At 44.9% G+C, this 23,623-nt stretch overlaps 1 protein-coding gene across 3 annotated transcripts in view; it reads left to right on the top strand.

Moving 5' to 3' along the window:
* Positions 1-23,623, top strand: part of fam135b (family with sequence similarity 135 member B) — a 401,595-nt gene that overhangs the window by 217,554 nt on the left and 160,418 nt on the right. For all 3 annotated transcript variants that reach the window (XM_080194586.1, XM_080194584.1, XM_080194585.1), the window contains one exon: positions 20,871-20,941. In XM_080194586.1, the coding sequence (XP_080050712.1) occupies positions 20,871-20,941 (71 nt within the window). The remainder of the gene's footprint in view (positions 1-20,870; positions 20,942-23,623) is intronic.

Genomic DNA, 23,623 nt, shown 5'->3' with positions numbered 1-23,623 from the left:
CCTCCTCAACTCCGTTCTAAACCGCCCCCCCTTTATCTTGAGGCTGTGCCCCCTAGTCCTACTGTCCTTTCTGAGCGGGAAGAGTCTCTCCACCTCTATCCTATCCATCCCATTCATCATCTTATGTGTCTCAATGAGATCTCCCCTCATTCTTCTAAACTCTAACGAGTACAAGCCTAGTTTATTCAGCCTCTCCTCATAGCTCAACCCCCTCAACTCCGGCATCAGCCTAGTAAACCTCCTCTGCACTCCCTCCAAGGCCAAAATATCCTTGCGTAAGTACGGTGCCCAAAACTGCACACAGTACTCCAGCTACGGCCTCACCAATGCCCTATACAGCCGCAGCAAGACCTCCCTACTTTTATATTCAATCCCCCTCGCTATGAAGGCCAGCATCCCATTAGCCTTCCTGACCACCTGCTGCACCTGCAGGCTGGGTTTTTGCGACTCATGCACAAGGACCCCGAGATCCCTCTGCACCGTCGCCTGCTGCAGTTTTTCGCCACGTAAGTAATAATCCTTCCTACCATTATTCCTACCAAAGTGTACCACCTCGCACTTGCCAACATTAAATCCCATTTGCCATTTCCTGGCCCATTCGCCCAGCCTATCTAGATCCTTCTGCAGACTCTCCACACCCTCCGCGCAATTTGCCGTTCCACCAATCTTGGTGTCATCAGCAAATTTCGACACCATACACTCGGTTCCCTCCTCCAGATCATCTATATAAATGGTAAATAGCTGAGGCCCCAGCAGCGACCCCTGAGGCACTCCACTAGTCACCAACCACCAATCCGAATAGCACCCATTAACCCCCACTCTCTGCCTCCTATTTGACAACCAATCCTCTACCCACGCTAACACCCTACCCCCAACTCCATGCCCCCTTACCTTCTGCAATAACCTCTTGTGATCCTAGCTGTTCCCTCTTATCCTAGCTGTTCCCCCTGACAGCCATGGGTAATTTAGCACGATGTGGAGATGCCAGCATTGGAGTGGGGTAAACACAATAAGAAGTCTCACAGCGCCAGGATAAAGTCCAACAGGCTTATTTGTAGCAAGTGCCACCAGCTGTTGGAACTGGTTGTTCCTTCATCAGATGGGTGAGAGTTCTGATCACAAATAGGGCATATAAAGACACAAACTCAATTTATGTGAATAACGATTGGAATGTGAGTCTTTACAGGTAATCAAGTCTTAAAGGTACTGACAATGTGAGTGGAGAGAGCATTAAGCACAGGTTAAAAAGATGTGCATTGTCTCCAGACAGGACAGTTAGTGAGATTTTGCAAGTCCAGGCAAGTTGTGGGGATTTCAGATAGTGTGACATGAACCCAAGATCCCGGTTGAGGCCGTCCTCATGTGTGCGGAACTTGGCTGCCAGTTTCTGCTCAGCGACTCTGCGTTGTGTGTCGTGAAGGCCACCTTGGAAAACGCTTACCAGAAGATCAGACGCTGAATGCCCATGACCGCTGAAGTGTTCCCCAACAGGAAGAGAACAGTCTTGTCTGGTGATTGTCAAGTGAGTTAGACTTTAACCTGGTGTTGTGAGACTTCTTACTGTAATTTGGCACAGCCAATCCACCTAACAGACATCCTTTTTGGATTGTGGGAGGAAACCGGAGCACCCAGAGGAAAGCTACGCAGACATGGGGCAGACTCCACACAGACAGTGACCCAAGTCGGGAATCGAACCTGTGTGCCTGGTGTGTGAGGCAGCAGTGCTAACCTCTATGCCACTGTGTCGCCTTGGTACACCAATCCGGATATCAATCCAAAATGGGAATTCTAACTAATGCTGCATACTCACCCTATTCTCAGCTGAGGCTAGTCACAGGAAGTCCCTTATTGACTGCCTGGTCGCCACACTACCAGAATGACGTTGAGGCTTTGGAGAGAGTACAGAAAAGATTTATCAGGATGTTGCCTGGTATGGTGGGCATTAGCTATGAGGAGAGGTTGGAGAAACTTGGTTTGTTCTCACTGGAATGATGGAGGTTGAGAGGCGACCTGATAGAAGTCTCCAGGACTATGAGAGGCATGGACAGAGTGGATAGTCAGAAGCTTTTTCCCAGGGTGGAAGAGTCAATTACTAGGGGGCACAGGTTTAAAGTGCGAGGGGCAAGGTTTAAAGGAGATGAAGGAGGCAGATTTTTTACACAGTGGATGGTGGGTGTCTGGAACGCGTTGTCGGGGGAGGTAGTGGAAGCAGATACGGTAGTGACTTTTAAGGGACGTCTTGACAAATACATGAATCGGATGGAAATAGAGGGACATGGTCCTCGGAAGGGTAGGGGGATTTTAGTTAAGTTGGGCAGCATGGTCGGTGCAAGCTTGGAGGGCCGAAGGGCCTGTTCCTGTGCTGTACTTTTCTTTGTTCTTTGACTCCCTGAGATTAGGTAATTTATCATTGCTGAAGGATTGTCACTGCAACGTTCCTGCTGTTTAAATCTGACAATATCACTCGGCAGTGTATTTACCAGTTAAGTCATCATTGAAACTGCTTTCCAGAATTGACGCTAATTTTCAGTTAGGTGTAGGTTTTATAGTCAGATTTTCTGCACAAAATTTATTTATTAGTGTCGCAAGTAGGCATCCATTAGCACCTCGATGAAGTCACTGTGAAAATCACTGATTCATCTGACCTGTGGTGATTTCTGTGTAAGGTCTTCTGAAACATCCTTAAATGTGTGCACAAACCTTTCTGAATTTAAAATCAAATGTGTTGAGTAACATCTCATGACATTTGTTACATCGAGCAAACATGTGTGCTGAAATTGTTCTTTTCTAAAAAAATGTATCAACTGATCTGTGACATTGCAGGTGTGTGATTTAGAACACACCTTCATTGCTATATTTAACTGCGTGGCGACTAGGGGATTTTCACCGTAACTTCATTGCAGTGTTAATGTAAGCCTACAAGTGACACTAATAAATAAACTTAAAATAACCCTTTCATTTCTTTGTTAATCAAGAACCTATCTACCTCTGCCTTTAAAATATTCAAAGATTCTGCCCCAACTGCCTTTCAAGGAAGAGAATTCCAAAGTTTCTTGAACCTCTGAGAGAATGTTTTTTCCTCCTCTCTGTCCTAGGTTGATTGGCCATGGTAAATTGCCCCTTAGTGTCATAGAATCATAGAACACTACAGTGCAGAAAGAGGCCCTTCAGCCCATCGGTCTGCACCGACCACAATCCCGCCCAGGCTCTACCCCCCCCCCCATCCCTATATATTTTACCCGCTAATCCCTCTAACCTATGCATCTCAGGACACTAAGGAGCAATTTTAGCATGGCCAATCAACCTAACCTGCACATCTTTGGACTGTGGGAGGAAACTGGCGCACCCGGAGGAAATCCATGCAGACATGAGGAGAATGTGCAAACTCCACACAGATAGTGACCCGAGCCAGGAATTGAACCTAGGTCCCTGGAGCTACCGTGCCACCCAGGGGGACTAACAGAGTGTCAGGGGGACTAACAGGATAAATACATGGGGCTACGGGGATAGAGATGGGTAGGATTGTGGTCGGTGCAGACTTGATGGGCCAAATGGTCTCCTTCTGCACTGTAGGGATTCTATGATTCGATATGGGCAAAGCTTTATTTTGAAACAATGATTCTAGATTCCCCCACAGGAGGAAACATCCTCTCCATACCTACTTTGCCACCTTGTCAAGTCCCTTCAGGGATTGTTTCAATCAAGTTGCCTCTTACTCTTCTAAACTGCAGTGAATACGAATCTGTCCATGAGCCTTTCTCATAAGAGAGCCTGCCCATTTCAGATATTGATCTTGTAAATCTTCTATGAGCTGCTTCTAATGCATTTCCATCTTTGCTTTAAATAAGGAGACCAATATTGTGCACAGTACTCCAATGCCCTGTGAAGCATAATCTCCCTGCGATTAATATTGTACTAATTCAGGACAATGTGAGGGATTTCCACATTCATACAGGAAGGATCCCAGCTGGAGTGAGGCTTCAACATCACCACCTTGTGCACTGAAAGAACGACACAGCACAAAAGTCAACTGTTAAATAAATTCTGCTGGTGAGGATTCTGAGGACTCTTTGGAGGAGTGGTGCACTGCACTGGGATCGAGTGGAGTTGGGGACAAATAAAGGAATGCCCAACTGAACCTTACACTCCTAAATTAGGAGAAATGCACAGCTGAGACATATTTGGAACCGTTCAATGACAGTGCAGGGAATCAGAAGAGAGAGGCAATAAAGTGAATCCCAGGTCATGTCATTAATCGATCTCCTTGTGTTAACCTCTTGTTCCAAATGTGCCAATCGCTCAGAGCGATGAGGTTGAGAGTATTTGGGTGACTAGATAAGCTGGGTATGCGCCTTACATAAGAACATAAGAAATAGAAGCAGGAGTAGGCCATCTAGCCCTTCAAGCCTGCCCTGCCATTCAATAAGATCATGGCTGATCTGAAGTGGATCAGTTCCACTTTCCCGCTTTCTCCCCATAACCCTTAATTCCCTTGCCTACCAAAAACCTATCTACCCGTAACTTGAATATATTTAGCGAGGTGGCCTCCACCACTTCAATGGGCAGAGAATTCCAGAGATTCACCACCCTTTGAGTGAAGAAGTTCCTCCTCAACTCTGTTCTAAACTGCCCTCCCCTTGAGGCTGTGTCCTGTAGTCCTGCTATCCTTTCTAAGCGGGAAGAATCTCTCTACCCTATCCATCTCCTTCATTATCTTATACGTCTCTATAAGATCCCCCCTCATCCTTCTAAACTCCAACGATTACAGACCCAGTCTATTTAGTCTCTCTTCATAGTCCAACCCCCTCATCTCCGGTATCAGCCTAGTGAACCTCCTCTGCACTCCCTCCAAGGCCAATATATCCTTGCGCAAGTGCGGCGACCAAAACTGCACACAATACTTCAGCTGCGGCCTCACCAGTACCCTGTACAGTTGCAGCAAGACCTCCCTACTTTTATATTCTATCCCCCTCGCTATAAAGGCCAACATTCCATTCGCCTTCTTGATCACCTGCTGCACCTGCAGACTGGGTTTTTGCGACTCGTCCACAAGGACCCCCAGGTCCCTAGGTGTTAAGAGCAGGAACTCAAGGGTTGGCACTGGCTGATTCACAGAGAAGAAGCTTCTGCCTCTCCCCCACCACCACACCACCACCCTCCCCAACCACACCACACCGCCCACCCTCCCACCACTCCTCAAATACTTTCAGTTTCTCTATGAACATCATATCTCGTGTTTATTCCAAAGAGTGTGGTATTAGAATGCAGTGAAAGAGGATCCCAGAGCCTGGCCACGGCAATCTCACAGTAAACAGTCATGTAAAGGTGGGGATGGGACAATGTGAGGAGAGGAGGGGCGGGGGTGGGGTGAAGGGGCAGGAGTTAAGGAGAGGACCACCTTGAAATGTGCCTTTTACTGGCCAGAATTTTGTTGGCCAGTGATCTTGACAGTGACACTGATGTGACTCAATTGGAGCCAAAGCAGCAGAGGGGATTCTGCAGGTTTTATTTCATTTTGACACAACTTAGTCACCTGCGTCAGTTTCTACTCGATCACATTGCCATTTGACATTTCCACGGATGTGGATCATCAGAGGATCGCAGTGTTCACACACTTGCTTGCCATACATTCAAATACATCCTCTTCACCACAGTTCTGCGCTCGTGACCAGCCCTGGCTCCTGCAAGCTGCAAAATGCAAGGAGACCATGAAGCCCACAAGGTCATACTTTATTAGCAATACAGAGCCCACGTCAGCTTCATTACCTCCTTGCTCCTATCCCATTGCTCCACTCAGCATTGTCCAAAGCTTATCCAGAGAATGCTGAAATGCTCCGCTAACTGTAACACAGCACCATTTGGAGTTATCATCACTGACCTCAATGAGGGTTTCAACCAGGACAAACTGTGCAGAACGTAGCACAGCGCTGAACCCCCTACATAGTGCTGAGAGCCTTGTAGCTGCAATACTGGCAGCTATAAGGTGAGAAAGGCTCAAGGATGTTGTGTCAAGTACCAGCATAATCATGTGGCTTCTGGGGACAGAGATCTAGCACATCAAGGTTGAAAGATGCTCACAGTTATCAGTGAGCTGAGCATCAGTGCATTCAGAGAGTCGGCAATGCACAAGACAGACAGGACTGGGCACAAGCTCCAAGTACCGGTTTATGGATGGAAAATCCTGCTGGACACCATTGAGTACATGAACACCCCCCCCCCCCACCCCCCACTCCCCCACCCAATATATGACCTTTCTCCATGTGTTCAAATGTCTCTCCCTGAACACAACACTCTCACCTTTCAGTATTACAAATGACGTGGATGAGTACCTCAGCTTCAACCTTAAACAGCCAAGAATTAGCACGACCTGGCCCAGCAAAGCATGAACAAGATTCCTTCCACAAGCACACTATGGCATCACTGATCTCGGGAATGATCTGACAATAGACACACACTTGTAGTGAAGTAGAAGCGGACTGCATCGACAAATGATAGCCCCATCAGTGATAAGTGGAGGGAGGGACCATGGTGTCACAGCTGATTAACAGCAATACAGCACATCATAAAGAGGAGGTCATATACAAAAGATGCATTGCATCCTGGGCAGATCCTGTTGTCTGAAGGGCAGAGATTTGGAGTGAGATTGATTTGCCCTGTGCCTCCACTCACCAGCACCCCTCCGCCCCCTCAATGCCCCAGCATAGCCACTGATAGAACATAGAACATTACAGCGCAGAACAGGCCCTTTGGCCCACGATGTTGCGCCGACCAGTTAAAAAACAATGACCCTCTAACCTAAACCAAACCCTTTCCATCCATAAACCTATCCACGGATCTTTTAAACGCCCCCAAACTAGGCGCATTTACAACTGCAGCAGGCAGGGCATTCCAATCCCTCACCACCCTCTGGGTAAAGAACCTACCCCTGACATCCGTCCTATAACTACCACCCCTTAATTTAAAGCTATGCCCCCTCGTGCTAGCTTTCTCCATCCGAGGAAAAAGGCTATCACTGTCCACCCTATCTAAACCTCTCATCATCTTATATGTTTCAATAAGGTCCCCTCGTAGCCACCTTCTTTCTAACGAAAACAACCTCAATTCCCTCAGTCTCTCCTCATAGGACCTCCCCTCCATACCAGGCAACATCCTGGTAAACCTCCTCTGCACCCTCTCCAAAGCCTCCACATCCTTCCTATAATGTGGGGACCAGAACTGCACACAATACTCCAAGTGCGGCAGCACCAGAGTTTTGTACAGTTGCAACATGACGCTGCGGCTCCTAAATTCAATCCCCCTACCAATAAACGCCAAGACACCGTATGCCTTCCTAACAACCCTATCTACTTGATTCCCAACTTTCAGGGATCTATGTACACCAACACGTAGATCCCTCTGTTCATCCACACTATTCAGAGTCCTACTGTTAGCCCTATACTCTACACATCCGTTATTCCTGCCAAAGTGAATTACCTCACACGTTTCCGCATTAAACTCCATCCGCCACCTCTCGGCCCAGCTCTGCAACTTGTCCAAGTCTCCCTGTAAACTAAGACACCCTTCCTCACTATCTACCACACCTCTGACTTTGGTGTCATCAGCAAATTTACTAATCCACCCAACTGTACCCTCATCCAGATTCATTTATAAAAATTACAAACAGCAGTGGCCCCAAAACAGATCCCTGAGGCACACCACTCGTAACTGAACTCCATGACGAATACTTACCATCAACCACCACCCTCTGTCTCCTATCCGCCAGCCAATTCCTAATCCAATTTCCTAAATCACCCTCAATCCCATACATCTGCAATTTTTGCAGAAGCCTTCCATGGTGAACCTTATCAAATGCCTTACTAAAGTCCATATATACCACGTCAACTGCCTTACCCCCATCCACCTCTTTGGTCACTTTCTCAAAAAACTCAATAAGGTTAGTAAGGCACCACCTACCCTCCACAAAACCACGCTGACTATCTCTAATCAATTCATTACTCTCCAAATAACTATAAATCCTATCCCTAATAATTTTTTCTAAAACCTTGCCCACAACAGAAGTAAGACTCACCGGTCTATAATTCCCGGGGAAGTCTCTGTTCCCCTTCTTAAACAATGGGATAACATTCGCTATCCTCCAATCTTCTGGCACTATACCGGTGACCAACGACGACCTGAAGATCAGAGCCTGAGGCTCTGCAATCGCCTCCCTTGCCTCCCAGAGAATCCTAGGGTAAATCCCGTCCGGCCCAGGGGACTTATCTATTTTCAAACCCTCAAGAATATCTAGCACATCCTCCTTATCAACTGCAATACTGTCCAGTTTACAACCCTGTAACCCAGTGTTCTCCACAGCTACATTTATGTCCCCCTGCGTGAACACCGAAGAGAAATATTGGTTCAATGCCTCTCCAATCTCTTCCGGTTCCACACATAAATTCCCACGGCTGTCTCTAACTGGCCCTAATCTTGCCCTAACCAACCTTCTGTTCTTAACATATCTATAGAACGCCTTAGGATTCTCCTTAATCCTATCAGCCAAAGTCTTCTCATGTCCTCTTTTAGCCCTTCTTAACTCTCTCTTTAACTCCCTCCTAGCCAATCTAAAGCTTTCTAGTGCACTACCTGAGCCCTCAAGTCTCATCCGGACATAAGCCTCCTTTTTCTTTTTAACCAGCGAATCAACTTTCCTAGTGCACCACGGTTCCCTAGCTCGACCAATTCCTCCTTGCCTGACAGGGACATACATATCAAGGACTCGCAGTAGCTGCTCCTTGAAAAAACTCCACATTTCGGACGTTCCGAGACCCTGTAGTCTCCTAGTCCAACCTATGCTTCCTAATTCTCTCCTAATAGCCTCATAATTACCCTTCCCCCAGCTAAAACTACTGACCCGAGGTTCGTGCCTATCCCTTTCCATCACTAAGGTGAACGTAACCGAATTGTGGTCACTATCACCAAAATGCACACCAACTTCCAAGTCTAGCACCTGGTCTGGCTCATTTCCCAGCACCAAGTCCAATATAGCCTCACCTCTAGTTGGCCTATCAACATACTGAGTCAAGAAATCTTCCTGCCCGCTTTGTACAAAAACTGACCCCTTTAATGAGCTAGAGCTATATTGATGGAAGTCATCAATGTTAACATTGATGAAGTGCAGCTTCTGGTGTAGTACAGGACCAATGACCTGGACCAAGATCTCCATTACAGCCGCTATCCTACCAGGGTTGAGCTTGGTGCATTGGTATGCCAGCGCCATAACCTCAGAGTGAACATGGATGGGCTCCACTGTCATACTTTGGAATCCATGGAAATCAGATGTCAAACCCTCCTGATATTCTCCTGATCTTCACTGCAGCTGAGTTAGGACTGAGTCTGGAGGCTGGTCATCAGACTGGGATTCGGCAGAATCCTGTCCCCCAGCAGTCGCCCATGTAGCGGAGAAGTCATAGGTCCCTGCCTGTTCCTGCGGTGGACCAGATTGTGTGCTGTGATCACTAGATGTGAGCCAGAAGATATTCTCGAACTAGTTCCCACCAATGCATTTGTCTCTGCACTGCTGCAGTGTGTGGGTGAGTGCTGTGACAGTTCTTCAGTGGCCCTATCCCCTAGATCCTCATCCAAGGTGTCCTCAGGCCTGGTTTGTTGATTTCGTTGGACACTTTTCAGAGATGCCTCTGAAAGAGAGTAGGGATAATTAGTGCATGACAGGTGAATGAAGAACATGACAGTGGCCTCACAGTATGGTTGTCTGAGGGATGAGGTGGTGTGATTCTGACTTGGGAATGTACCACCCATCTCACCATTGCCACAGGCATGATCCCAGTCCTCTCCAGCCAGTCTGATGGCATGCCCCTTATTGAGAGTGAGGGCCTTGATTTTGGCCAGTCCACCCATGGTCATGGAGCTCTGACTCCTATTGTGTGCCAGTTTGTCCTGCATAAAGTGAAATGGAGATAGTGTGAGCAGGACATAGGCCAAGGCTGAGGATAACTGTGCCTGTCTTGTGTGCTGGTGAGTGGAGCTGTGCTTAGGATGAGGTTGTGAGGTACATATTGGAGATGTGAATGTTTTAGTGAGTAAGTGGTGATATCCCTCGAGCTAGCAGTTTGTGAGATCCCTATGAAGAGCCATCCTATGATGGGTTTTGTGAGTGTGGGAATTAAGAGTGATCAGATGATTGACTTACCCTGGAAAAATTGATGAGATTATTTATTCTCTTTCTGCACTGGATGGCTGACCTTCCCTGTGCACCGTGAGCACTTGCAGCCACTGCCATAGCCTCCCAAGCCAGATTGGTGATGCTGGTGGACTTCCTCCCATCATGATGGAGTGAGAGGACATTATGGTGGTCCTCCACAGCATCGAGCTGGTGATCCAGTGAGGCACAACTAAATTCAGGAGCAGCATGCTTCCTCTGTTTGGAAACCAAACATTCCATGAGGCAGTCCCCTGCTGCACACTTTAGGAATGCTGTGTGCAAGCGCAGCTTAAATGCGATGTCCTGGAGAAAGAACCGCGAGGCGGGCGAATTGGAGGTGATCGGAATTGTTTCATGTTGATGCATAATTAATAAGATGGAAAGCAGACAATACGGCACAAAAACCCACCATTGTGCTTGGCGGGGAAAATGCTGCTCGTCATCGCAATTAGAATACAGACGGGAAAATCCTGCCACTTCTCATCTTGAAAATTTGTAGACACGTTTCTCACTGGTGTTCCTTGGGGTCCTTATTCAATGAATTGACCAAATGTTGCTCAAGCATTTCAACACAGCAGAGAAGAATTTCTTTTGCCGGGTCCTTCTCTCACACCGTTGCAGCAAATCCATTCTTGTTTCTCTCTTATCCTTTAATATTTTGCTGATTGGCCTTGACTGCAGTTCCCACTACCCCACTCCCTCGCGGTCAGCCATGGAATGGGTCAGGCTTGAGTGACCATACGGTCGACTACTGCTCCGGTTTCTTGCGTTGTGCTTTTGTGTTAGTCTCCTATTTTTCCTAAGCACAAAGTACACGATTCTGCAAATGCGTCCTTTTCAATAAATCGTCTTGTCTATTGAAGTAAATATTCATTGTAGTATCTTCTATTCTAACACACTTTTTCCCTCAATCTCTATGTGGAACTCCCCACTCTAGAATAAATATTTCTTTCTTATTCTGCATGTGGAAGGCCATGGACAAATCAAGGCATTGTAGTTCTTGAATTTTAAATAATTTAATTTGCCAAGGTGACAGTTTTTTTGTTACTAGGAAGGCATTGTCTAACCTTTTTCAAGTGAGTGTGACTCACTGCAAAGAATAAATGAAAGTCTTGTTCTGGAATTCTTCATCTGAGTGGCCGTCATCAGATGTTGCGTGTGGTCCTTGACAAGCCTTGTATTGAATTGCCTCTTTTGCATGACTTTTCTTTCAAATCTCCTGTTTGATCACCATGCATTATATCGGTTGATTTCAATTGGTAATTTGCAGGCTTTGCTTCCTCAACTGTGTTATTTCTTCTTAACAGCTCTTTTAGGTCTTACAGCAAATGAAGGCAGCATTTCATCTTGTTGACACATTCTAAAAATCCGAGACAACAAGGACCATCACACATCCTGATTTTCATAGAACCATAGAACACTACAGCAGGCCTTTTGGCCCTTCTTGGCTGTGCCGAACCATTTTTCTGCCTAGTCCCACTGACCTGCACCTGGACCATATCCGTCCACACCCCTCTCATCCATGTACTTGTCCAAGTTTTTCTTAAATGTTAAAAGTGAGCCCGCTTTCACCACATCATCTGGCAGCTCATTCCATAATCCCACCACTCTCTGTGTGAATAAGCCAACATTCCCTTTAAACTTTTCCCCCTTCACCCTTAACCCATGTCCTCTGGTTTTTTACTTCCCTAGCCTCAATAGAAAATCATCCTGATTTTCCTTTGCAAAGAAATTGCAAACTCCCAATTCCATTATTTTACTGTTCCCAAAAGCAAGTGTCAAACGTTCATGATGAAATCCTTCTTTCCCTCTTTCTCGCTACAATGGAAACAGACCTTTAAAATTAAAGGTTGATACTTCCTACCTGCTATCTCCTGAATTAAAGGGGTGAATTTTCTCATTCCGCCCACCAAGAGTATTGGAATGGGCGAGGAGTGGACCATGGAAAGGTCCATTGACTGCAGGGGGGGGGGGGGGCGGTGACGACTGGTCCACGCCACACAAGGGGATGACGAGCTGGGTCAGGCCGGGGTAAGGAGCAGTGTTCCGAAAGCTCGTGCTACCAAATAAATCTGTTGGACTTTAACCTGGTGTTGTGAGACTTCTTACTGTGCCTTTTGAGACTGTTAATTAACTACATAGAAAAAGAGAAACATTTGACTTGAAATAGAGACAATGGGTTGGAGGAATAAATACAGATTGGGATGATCAAATAGTCCATGAGATACAATAGTTTCTGTGTTATGGCAACAAAGAAAGAATTTTGTTGCTCAATCCAACACTGAATAATGAGAAATCAGAGAAACCAGGAATGTTCCGGAATCAGGGAGCAGTTACAAAGCTTCCCTTCAGATGATTCAATGGGTGTATTTGAAGTCCAAATCAATTTTTTTTCATGTGGCGTGAGAAAGCACTGGAACTTATAAGGCAACTTAACTTGTTTTTTTACATATAATTTTTAAGTTTCTTTTATTTTCTACATTCACATTTATGCCTTGTTCCTCCTCTAAAGAATTGCCCATTAACCAGGAAAATTTGGTTAGCAGAACAGCAATAAGGCCATCTGGGTGGCACAGTGGTTAGCACTGCTGCCTCACAGTGCCTCACAGCGCCAGGGACCCGGGTTCAGTTCCAGGTCACTGTCTGTGTGGGATTTGCATATTCTCCCCGTGTCTTTGTGGTTTTCTCCGGGTGCTCCAGTTTCCTCCCACACTCCAGAGATGTGCAAATTAGGTTGACTGGCCCTGCTAAATTACCACTCGGTGTCAGGGGGATTAGCAGGGCAAATACTTGGAGTTACGGGGATAGGGCCTGGGTGGGATTGTGGTTGGTGCAGGCTCGATGGGCCGAATGACCTCCTTCTGCACTGTAGGGATTCTTTGATCTCTGGATATCTGTGAACAATTAAGCATGACCTCTGAGAAGGACACTCAAACATACAAATTGGAATCAGGGGTCGGCTATATGGCCATTTAGGCCTGCTCTGCCATCCAATAATCATGGCTGATCCTGGCTATGTCTGCTTAAAAATATTCAAGGAATTTTTTTTTATTGCCCCTATCTAGGGGCACCTTTGTTATACGGTCATTTATTAAGCTTATCGTCTAGCACAATACAAAAGCCTGTTGTATCACTCAGGAACTTGCTAAGAACTAAGAAACAATTCTGAAAACATGATATGAATTCCTCATCTGTGCTACTTTTACCCATCAGATTTTTCCAGTCTGTCCTTTTTTAAATCCGTTCTTGGGACATGGGCCTCACTGGCCAGCCAGCATTTATTGCCCATCCCTAGTTGCCCTTGGAGGGCAGTTGAGAGTCAACCACATTACTGTGGTTGATGTGGTTGCATGTCGATGAAGATACCTCATGATTATTTTTCATGTACTTACCCGTGTTGAAGTAATAATTTTATTTTGTATGTATGCAGTAATGACACAGCTGACTGCAAACAACCTAAAGCAGTAAGATAACGGTTTTAAATGCCTTCTTCCAAAATACATTTATCATCTTTGAGGGCCTGGCCTTCGTGTTTACATGTACAGGATATCAGTAGTAGTTAATATCCAGGCATTGCAGCATATTCTGAAGCTTTCTAAGACGGCCTTTATCTCGTACTGTGGTTGTTGGAGTGTTTCTTTTTCTCTGTTCTAATTGTCTGCAAAGTAGGCAAAGCACTTCAGAAAGAAATTGCTTTAGTAAAATAGCTGTAGCATGAATATTTCTTCAGTGTGCTTGACAAATGGCTTTGACATGCACATGAATTTTTTGACAGGAATAACATTACGAAAGTGCAAGCATTATTTATTTTGTATTACTAATTCGTATCACTAGCAGTGTGGGGTAGTTTTAACATGGGTAAAGCAGATCGGATGAGGTGTGGGTTGAGTTTAAATACAGTAAAAAGTCTGACAACACCAGGTTTTAGTCCAACCTATTTATTTGATAATATACTCGCAAGCCAGAGTTTAAATAGCCAGAAGAAAATGGAAGCATGTGGGTCCAACCCACTGACCTCAGATTTTGGGGATAATGTCTGGTTCACCAACTCACCCCTAGAAGGTGGGTTGAACATAAGAACGTAAGAACATAAGAAATAGGAGCAGGAGTAGGCCATCTAGCCCTTCGAGCCTGCCCCGCCATTCAATAAGATCATGGCTGATCTGTCGCGGTTCAGTTCCACCTTCCCGCCCTCTCCCCATAACCCTTAATCCCCTCTCTTATCAAAAACCCATCAACTCGCGTCTTAAAAATATTTAGCGAGGCAGCCTCCACCACTTCAACAGGCAGAGAATTCCAGAGATTCACCACCCTTTGAGTGAAGAAGTTCCTCCTCAACTCCGTTCTAAACCGCCCCCCCCTTTATCTTGAGGCTGTGCCCCCTAGTCCGACTGTCTTTTTTGAGCGGGAAGAGTCTCTCCACCTGGCATCTCAAATACTGAAATGAAGCAGAGTATCTCAGATTTGACCCTACTTTGCAGTGTCCCAGGTCCTTAGGAAACTAGCTGCTGCAGTAGGTGCAAATAGCCCTGGGGAGCACCATGAGGAGCAGGAGTGCTCCCTCCCTGATTTCAATCTCCATTCTGCCATCAAAACCCACCAAATATATCCCGTTCCCTCACCCTTGATCATATTCATCCAGGACTGTCTCCGAGGACCAGAGATAGGATCACCACCCCTGGAGCAGATTCCCCTTCAGGGTCAGGGATGAGACCACCCTCTCACATTTCTGCCACAGGATAAGGGTGTAGAATTCCTCTGGATTAAACTTCCTTCCTGGTGTCAGAAACCACCCCCACCTCCCCCCACTCCTCCATTCCACCCCCAACCACTCCACTCCTTGAGCTGACTTTGGGTTCGGGTTCATATCACACTGTCCCTCTCCACCACCCACCCGACCTTCCACCTGCATTGGTCCTACATGGTACATAGTCTCTCATCTCTGTCCGGCGGAAAGCCAATCAGGCCCCTGGGTGTGGAAACTCTAATTGACTTAAGACTCCACAGCATGTGGGTAAACCCAGATTAGTTGTGTCTACCCCCACATTATGGGCATGACCTGTTCGCTGTGTGTAAAACCTTCCCTAGTATTCTTGAATTATTGATTATTCAATACGATGGTTTTCACAATTTGCTTTCACGTAGGTTGTACAGGATATGTGACTGTCCAAGCATTTGCAATGTGAATACCTGGACAGGGTTTTCCTTCTGGACCTCAGGACCCATTCATCAGGCTCATATAGAGGTCAGTAGGCCGCACTTTGTGGGGAAAATTTCCACCAAAATTGGTGGAAAGGCAAATTGTGCGGAGGGTGGGGAGAGTCTACAGAAGGATCTAGATAGGCTGGGCGAATGGGCCAGGAAATGGCAAATGGAATTTAATGTTGGCAAGTGCGAGGTGGTCCACTTTGGTAGGAATAATGGTAGGAAGGATTATTACTTGCGTGGCGAAAAACTGCAGCAGGCGACGGTGCAGAGGGACCTCGGGGTCCTTGTGCATGAGTCGCAAAAACCCAGCTTGCAGGTGCAGCAGGTGGTCAGGAAGGCGAATGGGATGCTGGCCTTCATAGCGAGGGGGATTGAATATAAAAGTAGGGAGGTCTTGCTGCAGCTGTATAGGGCATTGGTGAGGCCGCAGCTGGAGTACTGTGTGCAGTTTTGGGCGCCGTACTTACGCAAGGATATTTTAGCCTTGGAGGGAGTGCAGAGGAGGTTTACTAGGCTGATGCCGGAGTTGAGGGGGTTGAGCTATGAGGAGAGGCTGAATAGATTAGGCTTGTACTCGTTAGAGTTTAGAAGAATGAGGGGAGATCTCATTGAGACGTATAAGATGATGAATGGGATGGATAGGATAGAGGTGGAGAGACTCTTCCCGCTCAGAAAGGATAGTAGGACTAGGGGGCATAGCCTCAAGATAAAAGGGGAGCGGTTTAGAACAGAGTTGAGGAGGAACTTCTTCACTCAAAGGGTGGTGAATCTCTGGAATTCTCTGCCCGTTGAAGTGGTGGAGGCTGCCTCGCTAAATATTTTTAAGACGCGGGTTGATGGGTTTTTGATGAGAGAGGGGATTAAGGGTTATGGGGAGAGGGCGGGAATGTGGAACTGAGCCACGACAGATCAGCCATGATCTTATTGAATGGCAGGGCAGGCTCGAAGGGCTAGTTGGCCTACTCCTGCTCCTATTTCTTATGTTCTTATGAAAAGTCACTCACCTGGATTTTCCCTAAATTAGCCAAGTAATGTCCTGAAGACAGACTGATTGCCTAATGAGGGACACTTGGAGGGCTCTTGAAGATGGAGAGCAATAAGCTCCTCTCTAGCTAGGAGCAGCAGAAGGTATAGCTTGGCTGACAAGTGAGGTTAAAAGCACCTTAAGATAGAGGCACCCCCTTTCAACTTTTTCAAATTTAAAATCAAATAAAGACCTTTGCAATCAGCCAATCATTCTAGAGCTGTGAAGGAGAGCTCCATAGGGTGGTCATTGCCTGCAGGAGGCCACTTCCAGACAGTGCAGGGACCTGACGGCTGATTGGAAAACCCTCTGGAAACTAGCGTTGGTAGGCTGCTAACAGCTTGGTTAACTTATCCGTCTCTTGTGGGAGTGGGGCTAAACACAGTAAGAAGTGTCACAACGCCAGGTTAAAATCCAACAGGTTTATTTGGTAGCAAAAGCCACTAGCTTTCAGTAGTGTTACACAGGGATCAGTCTTCAGTCCCTTGCTGTTTGTAGGATACATTAATGATCTGGACGTGAAAGTGGGGTTATTGATCAATAAGGTCGCAGATCACACAAACATTGGCAGTGTGGTGAAAAAAAGAGGAGGAAAGCTTTAGATTACAGGATAGTAGAGATGGGCTGGTTAGATAGTAAGAATAGTGGCAAAAAGAATTCAGACTTGAAAAATGTGCATATACAATGAATGGTAGGAAGCGGGGAATTACAGAGGACCAGAAGGAACTTTGAATGTATGTCCGACAATCCCTGAAGGCAGCAGGGCAGTAGATAAGGTGGTTAAGGAGGCATAGGAGACACTTGCCTTTATTAGCTGAGGCATAGAATATAAGAGCAAGGATATTCTGATGGAGCTGTATAAAATGCTTGTTAGGCCATAGCTAGAGTAGTGTGTGCAGGCCTAGTTGGCACACCATAAAAATTATGTCATTGCAGTAGAAAGAGTGCAGAAGAGAATCAGTAGGATGTTGCCTGGCTGAAGCGTTTCAGCTTTGGAAAAAGGCTGATTAGGCAGGGGTTGTTTTCTTAGAGCACAGAAGGTGGAGGGGGACCTGTTTGAGGTGCACAGAATTATAAAGGACATAGATAGAGTAAATAGGAAGAAACATTTCCCCTTAATAGCGAGGTCAATAACCAGAGGGCATAGATTTAAGATAAGGAGCAGGAGTTTTGAAGAAGAGCATTTTTCACCCTGAGGGCTGTGGAAATCTGGAACTGACTACTTCAAACGGTGGTGGTAGAGGCAGGAACCCCCACAACATTTAAAAAGGATTTAGATGAGCAATTGAAACACCGTAGCATACCAGGCTATGGACCAAGTGCTGGAAAAGGGAATTTTCTTGTGTTTGGAATTTGGAATTTTTTTTTTGTGAGATCAACCCTCATGACTCTGAGATCGGGATGGTCAGGTAAATGGTGGGCGGGTCACACGCTGCACTTTATGAGGCATCCCCGCCTTCAAACCTGTGGGTTAGGGAGTGTGATATCCAGCCTTCTGTCTTTGCAGATCTTTCAAGCAAACAGCAATCAAAAATTTCTCGGAGAGTGCCTGCCTGATTCTGATAGGTTGCGGTCTTCGAATTCCATGGACATTCCTACCTAAACTGCCACATCTTGTGCAATGTGCTGTTTGATAATAACTGTATTTTTAAGAAAGCTAAGGTACCTGTGCCTGAGACCTGTAAATCCCATTGAATTGCAATAACATCTTTGTGAAGTCAGTCAGGAAGACAGTGCCAATTACTTACTCATGGTAGCCATGGATCAAGTGCTGGCATGTGGGATTAACTGAGCAAGTCAGGGCATTTCATGCATCGATGCACACTTGATGGGCCGTAGGGCCTCTTCTGCAGTGTAGGATTTTGCGATACTCAAAAATGAATACTTCGACACACAAATTCTATTTATTATTCATAAGGCTTACATTAACATGGCAATGAAGTTATTGTGAAATTCCTCTAGTTGCCACATTCCGGCGCTTGTTCAGATCAATCCAACACATCTTTCGGACTGTGGGGGGAAACCTGAGCACCCAGAGAAAACCCACACAGGCACAGGGAGAATGTGCAAACTCCACACAGACAGTGACCCAAGCTGGGAATCGACCCCAGGTCCCTGGCGCTGTGAGGCAGTGGAGCTAACCACTGTGCCACCATGCCCCTCCAATTGGCTACCTTTGATACCTCAGAAATGTTGCCAGCACTCAGATTATAGTTATTCTTACTTAAAAGCCAGTTATGTTGGTTGATTGTTTCAAGCACTTGGGCATGGTTGGTGAATATTCTCCCAAGGACTTCCTGCAATTAATGATATTGAAGTGGTGAGGTTCTTTCTTCTAAACATAAGCTGCATCCAAAAGAACAGAAGCCATTTTAACAGCATGCACGATAGACTCTCTAAAAGTAATTAATTTTTAAACAGGAAAGCTTATTTTAAAAGAAAGCTCACACCCTCATGATTTTGTTGTTGTTGTGTTTGTTTCATTTACTGATGTTCTGAAGCCAAATATAATTCTGCCTTTCCCAGGAAAAATAATTTCTGCTGGACTAAGGTTCATTGTGCTGATAAAAGTAATTGTATGAGTTTCACATCATTTCACAGGGTCCAGTTTATTTTAATAAAATCTAATGGGCAGCATGGCGTGTGGGTTAGTTTGATTGGCTTTGCTAAATTGACACTAGTGTCAAGGGGATTAGCAGGGTAAATATGAGAGGTTATGGGAGTAGGGTCTGGGTGGGATTGTGGCTGGTGCAGACTCGATGGGCCAAATGGCCTCCTTCTGCACTGTAGAGATTCTATGAAACATTTTCCTAGACACACCATGGTCATGTATGAAGTAAAACCTTGTATGACACATGACAACTTAAAACTAGCTCAGTGTCACATCAATACCTATCCTTGGCTCCATGGTTTCCTAAAGATTGCACAGCGGTAGCACAGCGGCACAGTGGTTAGCACCGTGGCCTCAAAGTGCCAGGAACTTGTGTTCAAAACTGGCCTTCAATGACTGTCTGTGTGGATTTGCACATTTTTCTTGAAGTGCTCTGATGCCCTCCCACAGTCGCTGAGCAGAGACTGATAGCCAAGTTCTGCATACATGAGGACAGCCTCAACTGGGATCTTGGGTTCATGTCACACTATCTGTAACCCCCATGACTTGTCGGGACTTGCAAAATCTCACTAACTGTCCTGGCTGGAGACAATACACATCTCTTTAACCTGTGCTAAACTATCTCTCCGCTCACATTGTCCATGCCTTTAAGACTTGATTACCTGTAAAGACTCACATTCCAATCATTATTTTGTAAATTGAGCTTGTGTCTTTATATGCACTGTTTGTGAATAGAACTCCCACTCACCTGACGAAGGGGCAGCAAGCGCTCTGAATGCTAGTGGCTTTTGCTACCAAATAAACCTGTTGGACTTTAACCTGGTGTTCTAAGACTTCTTACTGTGTCCCTTCCACAGTACGAAGTCTGACAACACCAGGTTTAAGTCCAACCAATTTATTTGATAGTAAACACGCAAGCTTTCGAGGTTTGCCCCTTCATCAGATGAATGGAGAGTTCTGGCCTCAGACAAAGCATATAACAGCACAGACAGTTTACAGATTACTGATTAGAATGCAAATCTTTTTACCTAACTTGCTATTCAAGTTTTAAAGTGGCCAACAATGTGAGTGGACATTCACATTGTTGGCCACTTTAAGACTTGAATAGCAGGTTAGGTGTAAAGATTCACATTCTAATCAGTAATGTGTAAACTGTCTGTGCTGTTATATGCTCTGTCTGAGGCCAGAACTCTCCATTCGCCTGACGAAGGGGCAAACCTCAAAAGCTTGTGAGTTCACTATCAAATAAGTCGGTTGGACTTAAACCTGGTGTTGTTAGACTTCTCACTGTGTTTACCCCAGTCCAACACCGGCATCTCCACATCAACCCTCCCACAGTCCAGAGATGTGCGGGTTAGGTGAATTGGCCATGTTAAATCACTTTTTAGTCTTCCAGTATATATAGACTAGGGGAATTAGCAGGGTAAATATGTAGGGTTACAGGGAAATGCCTGGGCTTGACCAGTGCAGACTTGACTGGCCAAATGGCCTCCTGATTTAACTATCTGGAGCAGCTAGAGGAGTGATAATAGTCAATTGCGTTCATTAAAAGAAAATCTCAGACATGATTGTGAATGAGGAAGCATCAAAATATTAATTTTTCAATATATTTTACTTTGTAGATGATAACCTGTTCTAAATGTTAACATTTCTGTCTTTAAATTTACTAAAACCTTCATAGCTGAGCGTAGATTAATTGGCTGAACACTGAATAGAGGTTTCAAGTGCTTTAATTCTAAACTCTCATTGCGAACTAAGCCGTTGTGTCAATTTAACATTCCTTTAACTTAAGACAGCAACTTTCTAAGTTTTTATAACTCACTTTACAGGTGGAAGAAGCATTGAATGAAGTAGACTTTCAGCTGAAACTCGACCTGCACTTCACTGATTCTGAGCAGCAGTGAGTAATATCTTTGTGTCTCATTGAAAACAGTGTAGATTCTAATGAAATATTGATGCTAAGTGGAATAATTGTCCATTGTGCCATGACCTATTGTTGGCAGTACATCACTGTTAGTTCAAAATTATTACTTTCCCCCTTTCAGTCATCAATCTGAACACTAAGGGTGGGATTTTCCAGCTGCACTCACCCAAGGTCAGAAAATCCCACCCGATGTCAATGGACCTTTGCATGGTCCGTCCTTGCCCGCTGCGACTCCTGTTACAGGCAGGATAGGAAAATTCTGCCCTAAGTGTCAGGAGTCAATAGCAGCATTCTTGCCTTTTTTAAAATTTCTTTGCACCATTCTTTAAGTTACGAAACAAATTCTCAGAATGGACTGGGCAGACCCAAATCCATTCCTTGCTTGCTCCAAAAACCAAATTCAAATTCCAATTGAATCCAATTCACGGTCCCCACGGGAGCAACAAACAAGATCCAAGCTGACAAGATAAGGCTTTGCACCCCATCTTGGGCTTGATTCAATACACTTGATCTTGCCAAAAGGCTGAGAAGCGATCATTCTCGCCTGTCTTTTGGACTTAACCACACATCGAGACTGACACTTCACTAGAGTTCTGAGGATGTTTGCATCATCTGAAGATGTTGGACAAATAATGAATACTAGTGCGCTATTGGGAGTTCAAAACAGATTGACTCATTATTTGGCTTAATCCTCTTTGTGGGAACATGCAAATGATCGCACTTCAAAAGTAATGGCTGTGAACTACTTTGTGATATCCTAAGGATGTAAAGGTGTAAAATAAACAAGATTTTTTTATTGCTTTCTTTGATAGAAGCAGACCCAAAAGTAATTGAGCTCAAACACGCTTGTTGGCACCTTAAAGATGTCCAGTTAATGAACTGAGGATTTGACAAAGCCATACATTTGTCCAATGTTATTCTTCCACGTTTATTGACTAAATGTCTGGCAATTAATGTCCTCATGGTTTCCAACATTAAGAATATATAAAGAAGGGGTTAGTTGTGTCCAGTGATGTCTATCTGGAAACTTGTTCATAGTTCTCCAGAATATTTGCAATAAGCATTCTGAAATTCTTGTCAACCTATCTTGTTTAACAACAGCATCGACTTACAGCAATTCAAGCAGTGCTTTGAATGGTGAGTTAACAAACCAAACTGTTTAGCCATCTCTCAAAACTTGGCCAATTTGAAGCCAGAATGATAAGAAAGCTCGATCAGATCAGAGCAGGTGAAAAACTCCATGGAAGAATTGTAAAATTGTGTGTGTGAACTTTTCATTGTTATCCATCCATCCACATCAAATAGTTAATTCAGTTCTTTAGGGGCGGCATGGTGGCACAGTGGTTAGTGCTGCTGCCTCACAGCGTCAGGGATCCAAGTTCAATTCCTGGCTTGAGTTGTTGTCTGTGCGTAGTCCTCCCCTTGTCTGTGTGAGTTTCCTCTAGAAACTCTGTTTCCTCCCACAGTCTGAAAGATATACTTGTTCCATGTATTGGCCAGGCTAAAATTCTCTGTCAGTTTACCTGAATTGGCACTGGAGTGTGGCGACTAGTGGATTTTCACAGTAACTTTATTACAGTGTTAATATAAGTCTCCTTGTGACACTAACAAATAAAATAAATAGTGAAATCAACCTGTTTATCTGGATAGATTGAAGCTGTTACTTTGTTGCATATTCATTGATGCTGTGAATTGGTATGTAAACGAGGAGTAAATATAAAAATAATGGAATGCACATTGATGTGTACATGGAATTTAATCCATCTGCCTAATGTAATCAAGGTCTGGAGTACCGCTTGTCTGCTTCATTCCTGAACATTTAGCGTTCATTTCACCCGATTCTCTTCCCTCTCCCCTAAAGTGGTGGTGAACATTAGGGTTCGCTCTCCAAATAGTGATAGACTCCTACAAGTTCTGCTATGTGACCATTTTGAGTCTCAACTCTTAGCCAAGACTGCTGAGCGATGGAGGAGGACAGTGTCACAGCAATATAATTCAGCGCTCACTTACTGTTGAAATGTAGACTTTCCAGAAAAGATGCTTGAATGGCATGTCACTGCTGGAGCCCTGGCTAGTTTTTCACTTCAGCTTGTCACTGAGACTAGTTGTAGGGACTTACTGCCATCCTGGCTCACTTAATGTCAGCAAATCTATGTGACACATTAACACATTGTATAATTAGTTAACCGACTGAGACATCATGACCATCCTTCTATTTACTTTTTGACCAAAATATTTATCGAGATGAAGAGGGACCCAAATCAGCCAATTCCATAACAGATCCAAATTCTTTGTGTGTGTTTGCTTTTTCATTTAACACACATATTGATTGTGAGACTTCATAGTCATGTAGACATTAATTCAATGTGGTGATCACCTGATTGATGTGAAGAGGCACCTACCTCTGGTTTGGATTCTTCATAGGACTAAACATCCCTTCTCAGTCTTTTGGCTAAGATCAAGCCCAAGGTGGGGCATAATGCCCTTTCAAGTCAGCTTGGATCTTCTTTGTCATTTTTTGGGACCATAAATTGGATTCAGTTGGATTTTGAATTTGGTCTTTGGAACAAAGTGAGGAATGGATTCAGATAAAAGGAAGTGTAAATGCTAAATACGGGGTTTAAAGTTTGGATCAAATGCAAACATTAAAGATGTCAG

This window comes from Carcharhinus amblyrhynchos, chromosome 8, assembly GCF_965287045.1.
Source record: "Carcharhinus amblyrhynchos chromosome 8, sCarAmb.v2.hapA, whole genome shotgun sequence".
NCBI lineage: Eukaryota > Metazoa > Chordata > Chondrichthyes > Carcharhiniformes > Carcharhinidae > Carcharhinus > Carcharhinus amblyrhynchos.
Note: the sequence above shows the minus strand (reverse complement) of the source record. Positions and strands in the feature narration are given on the sequence as shown.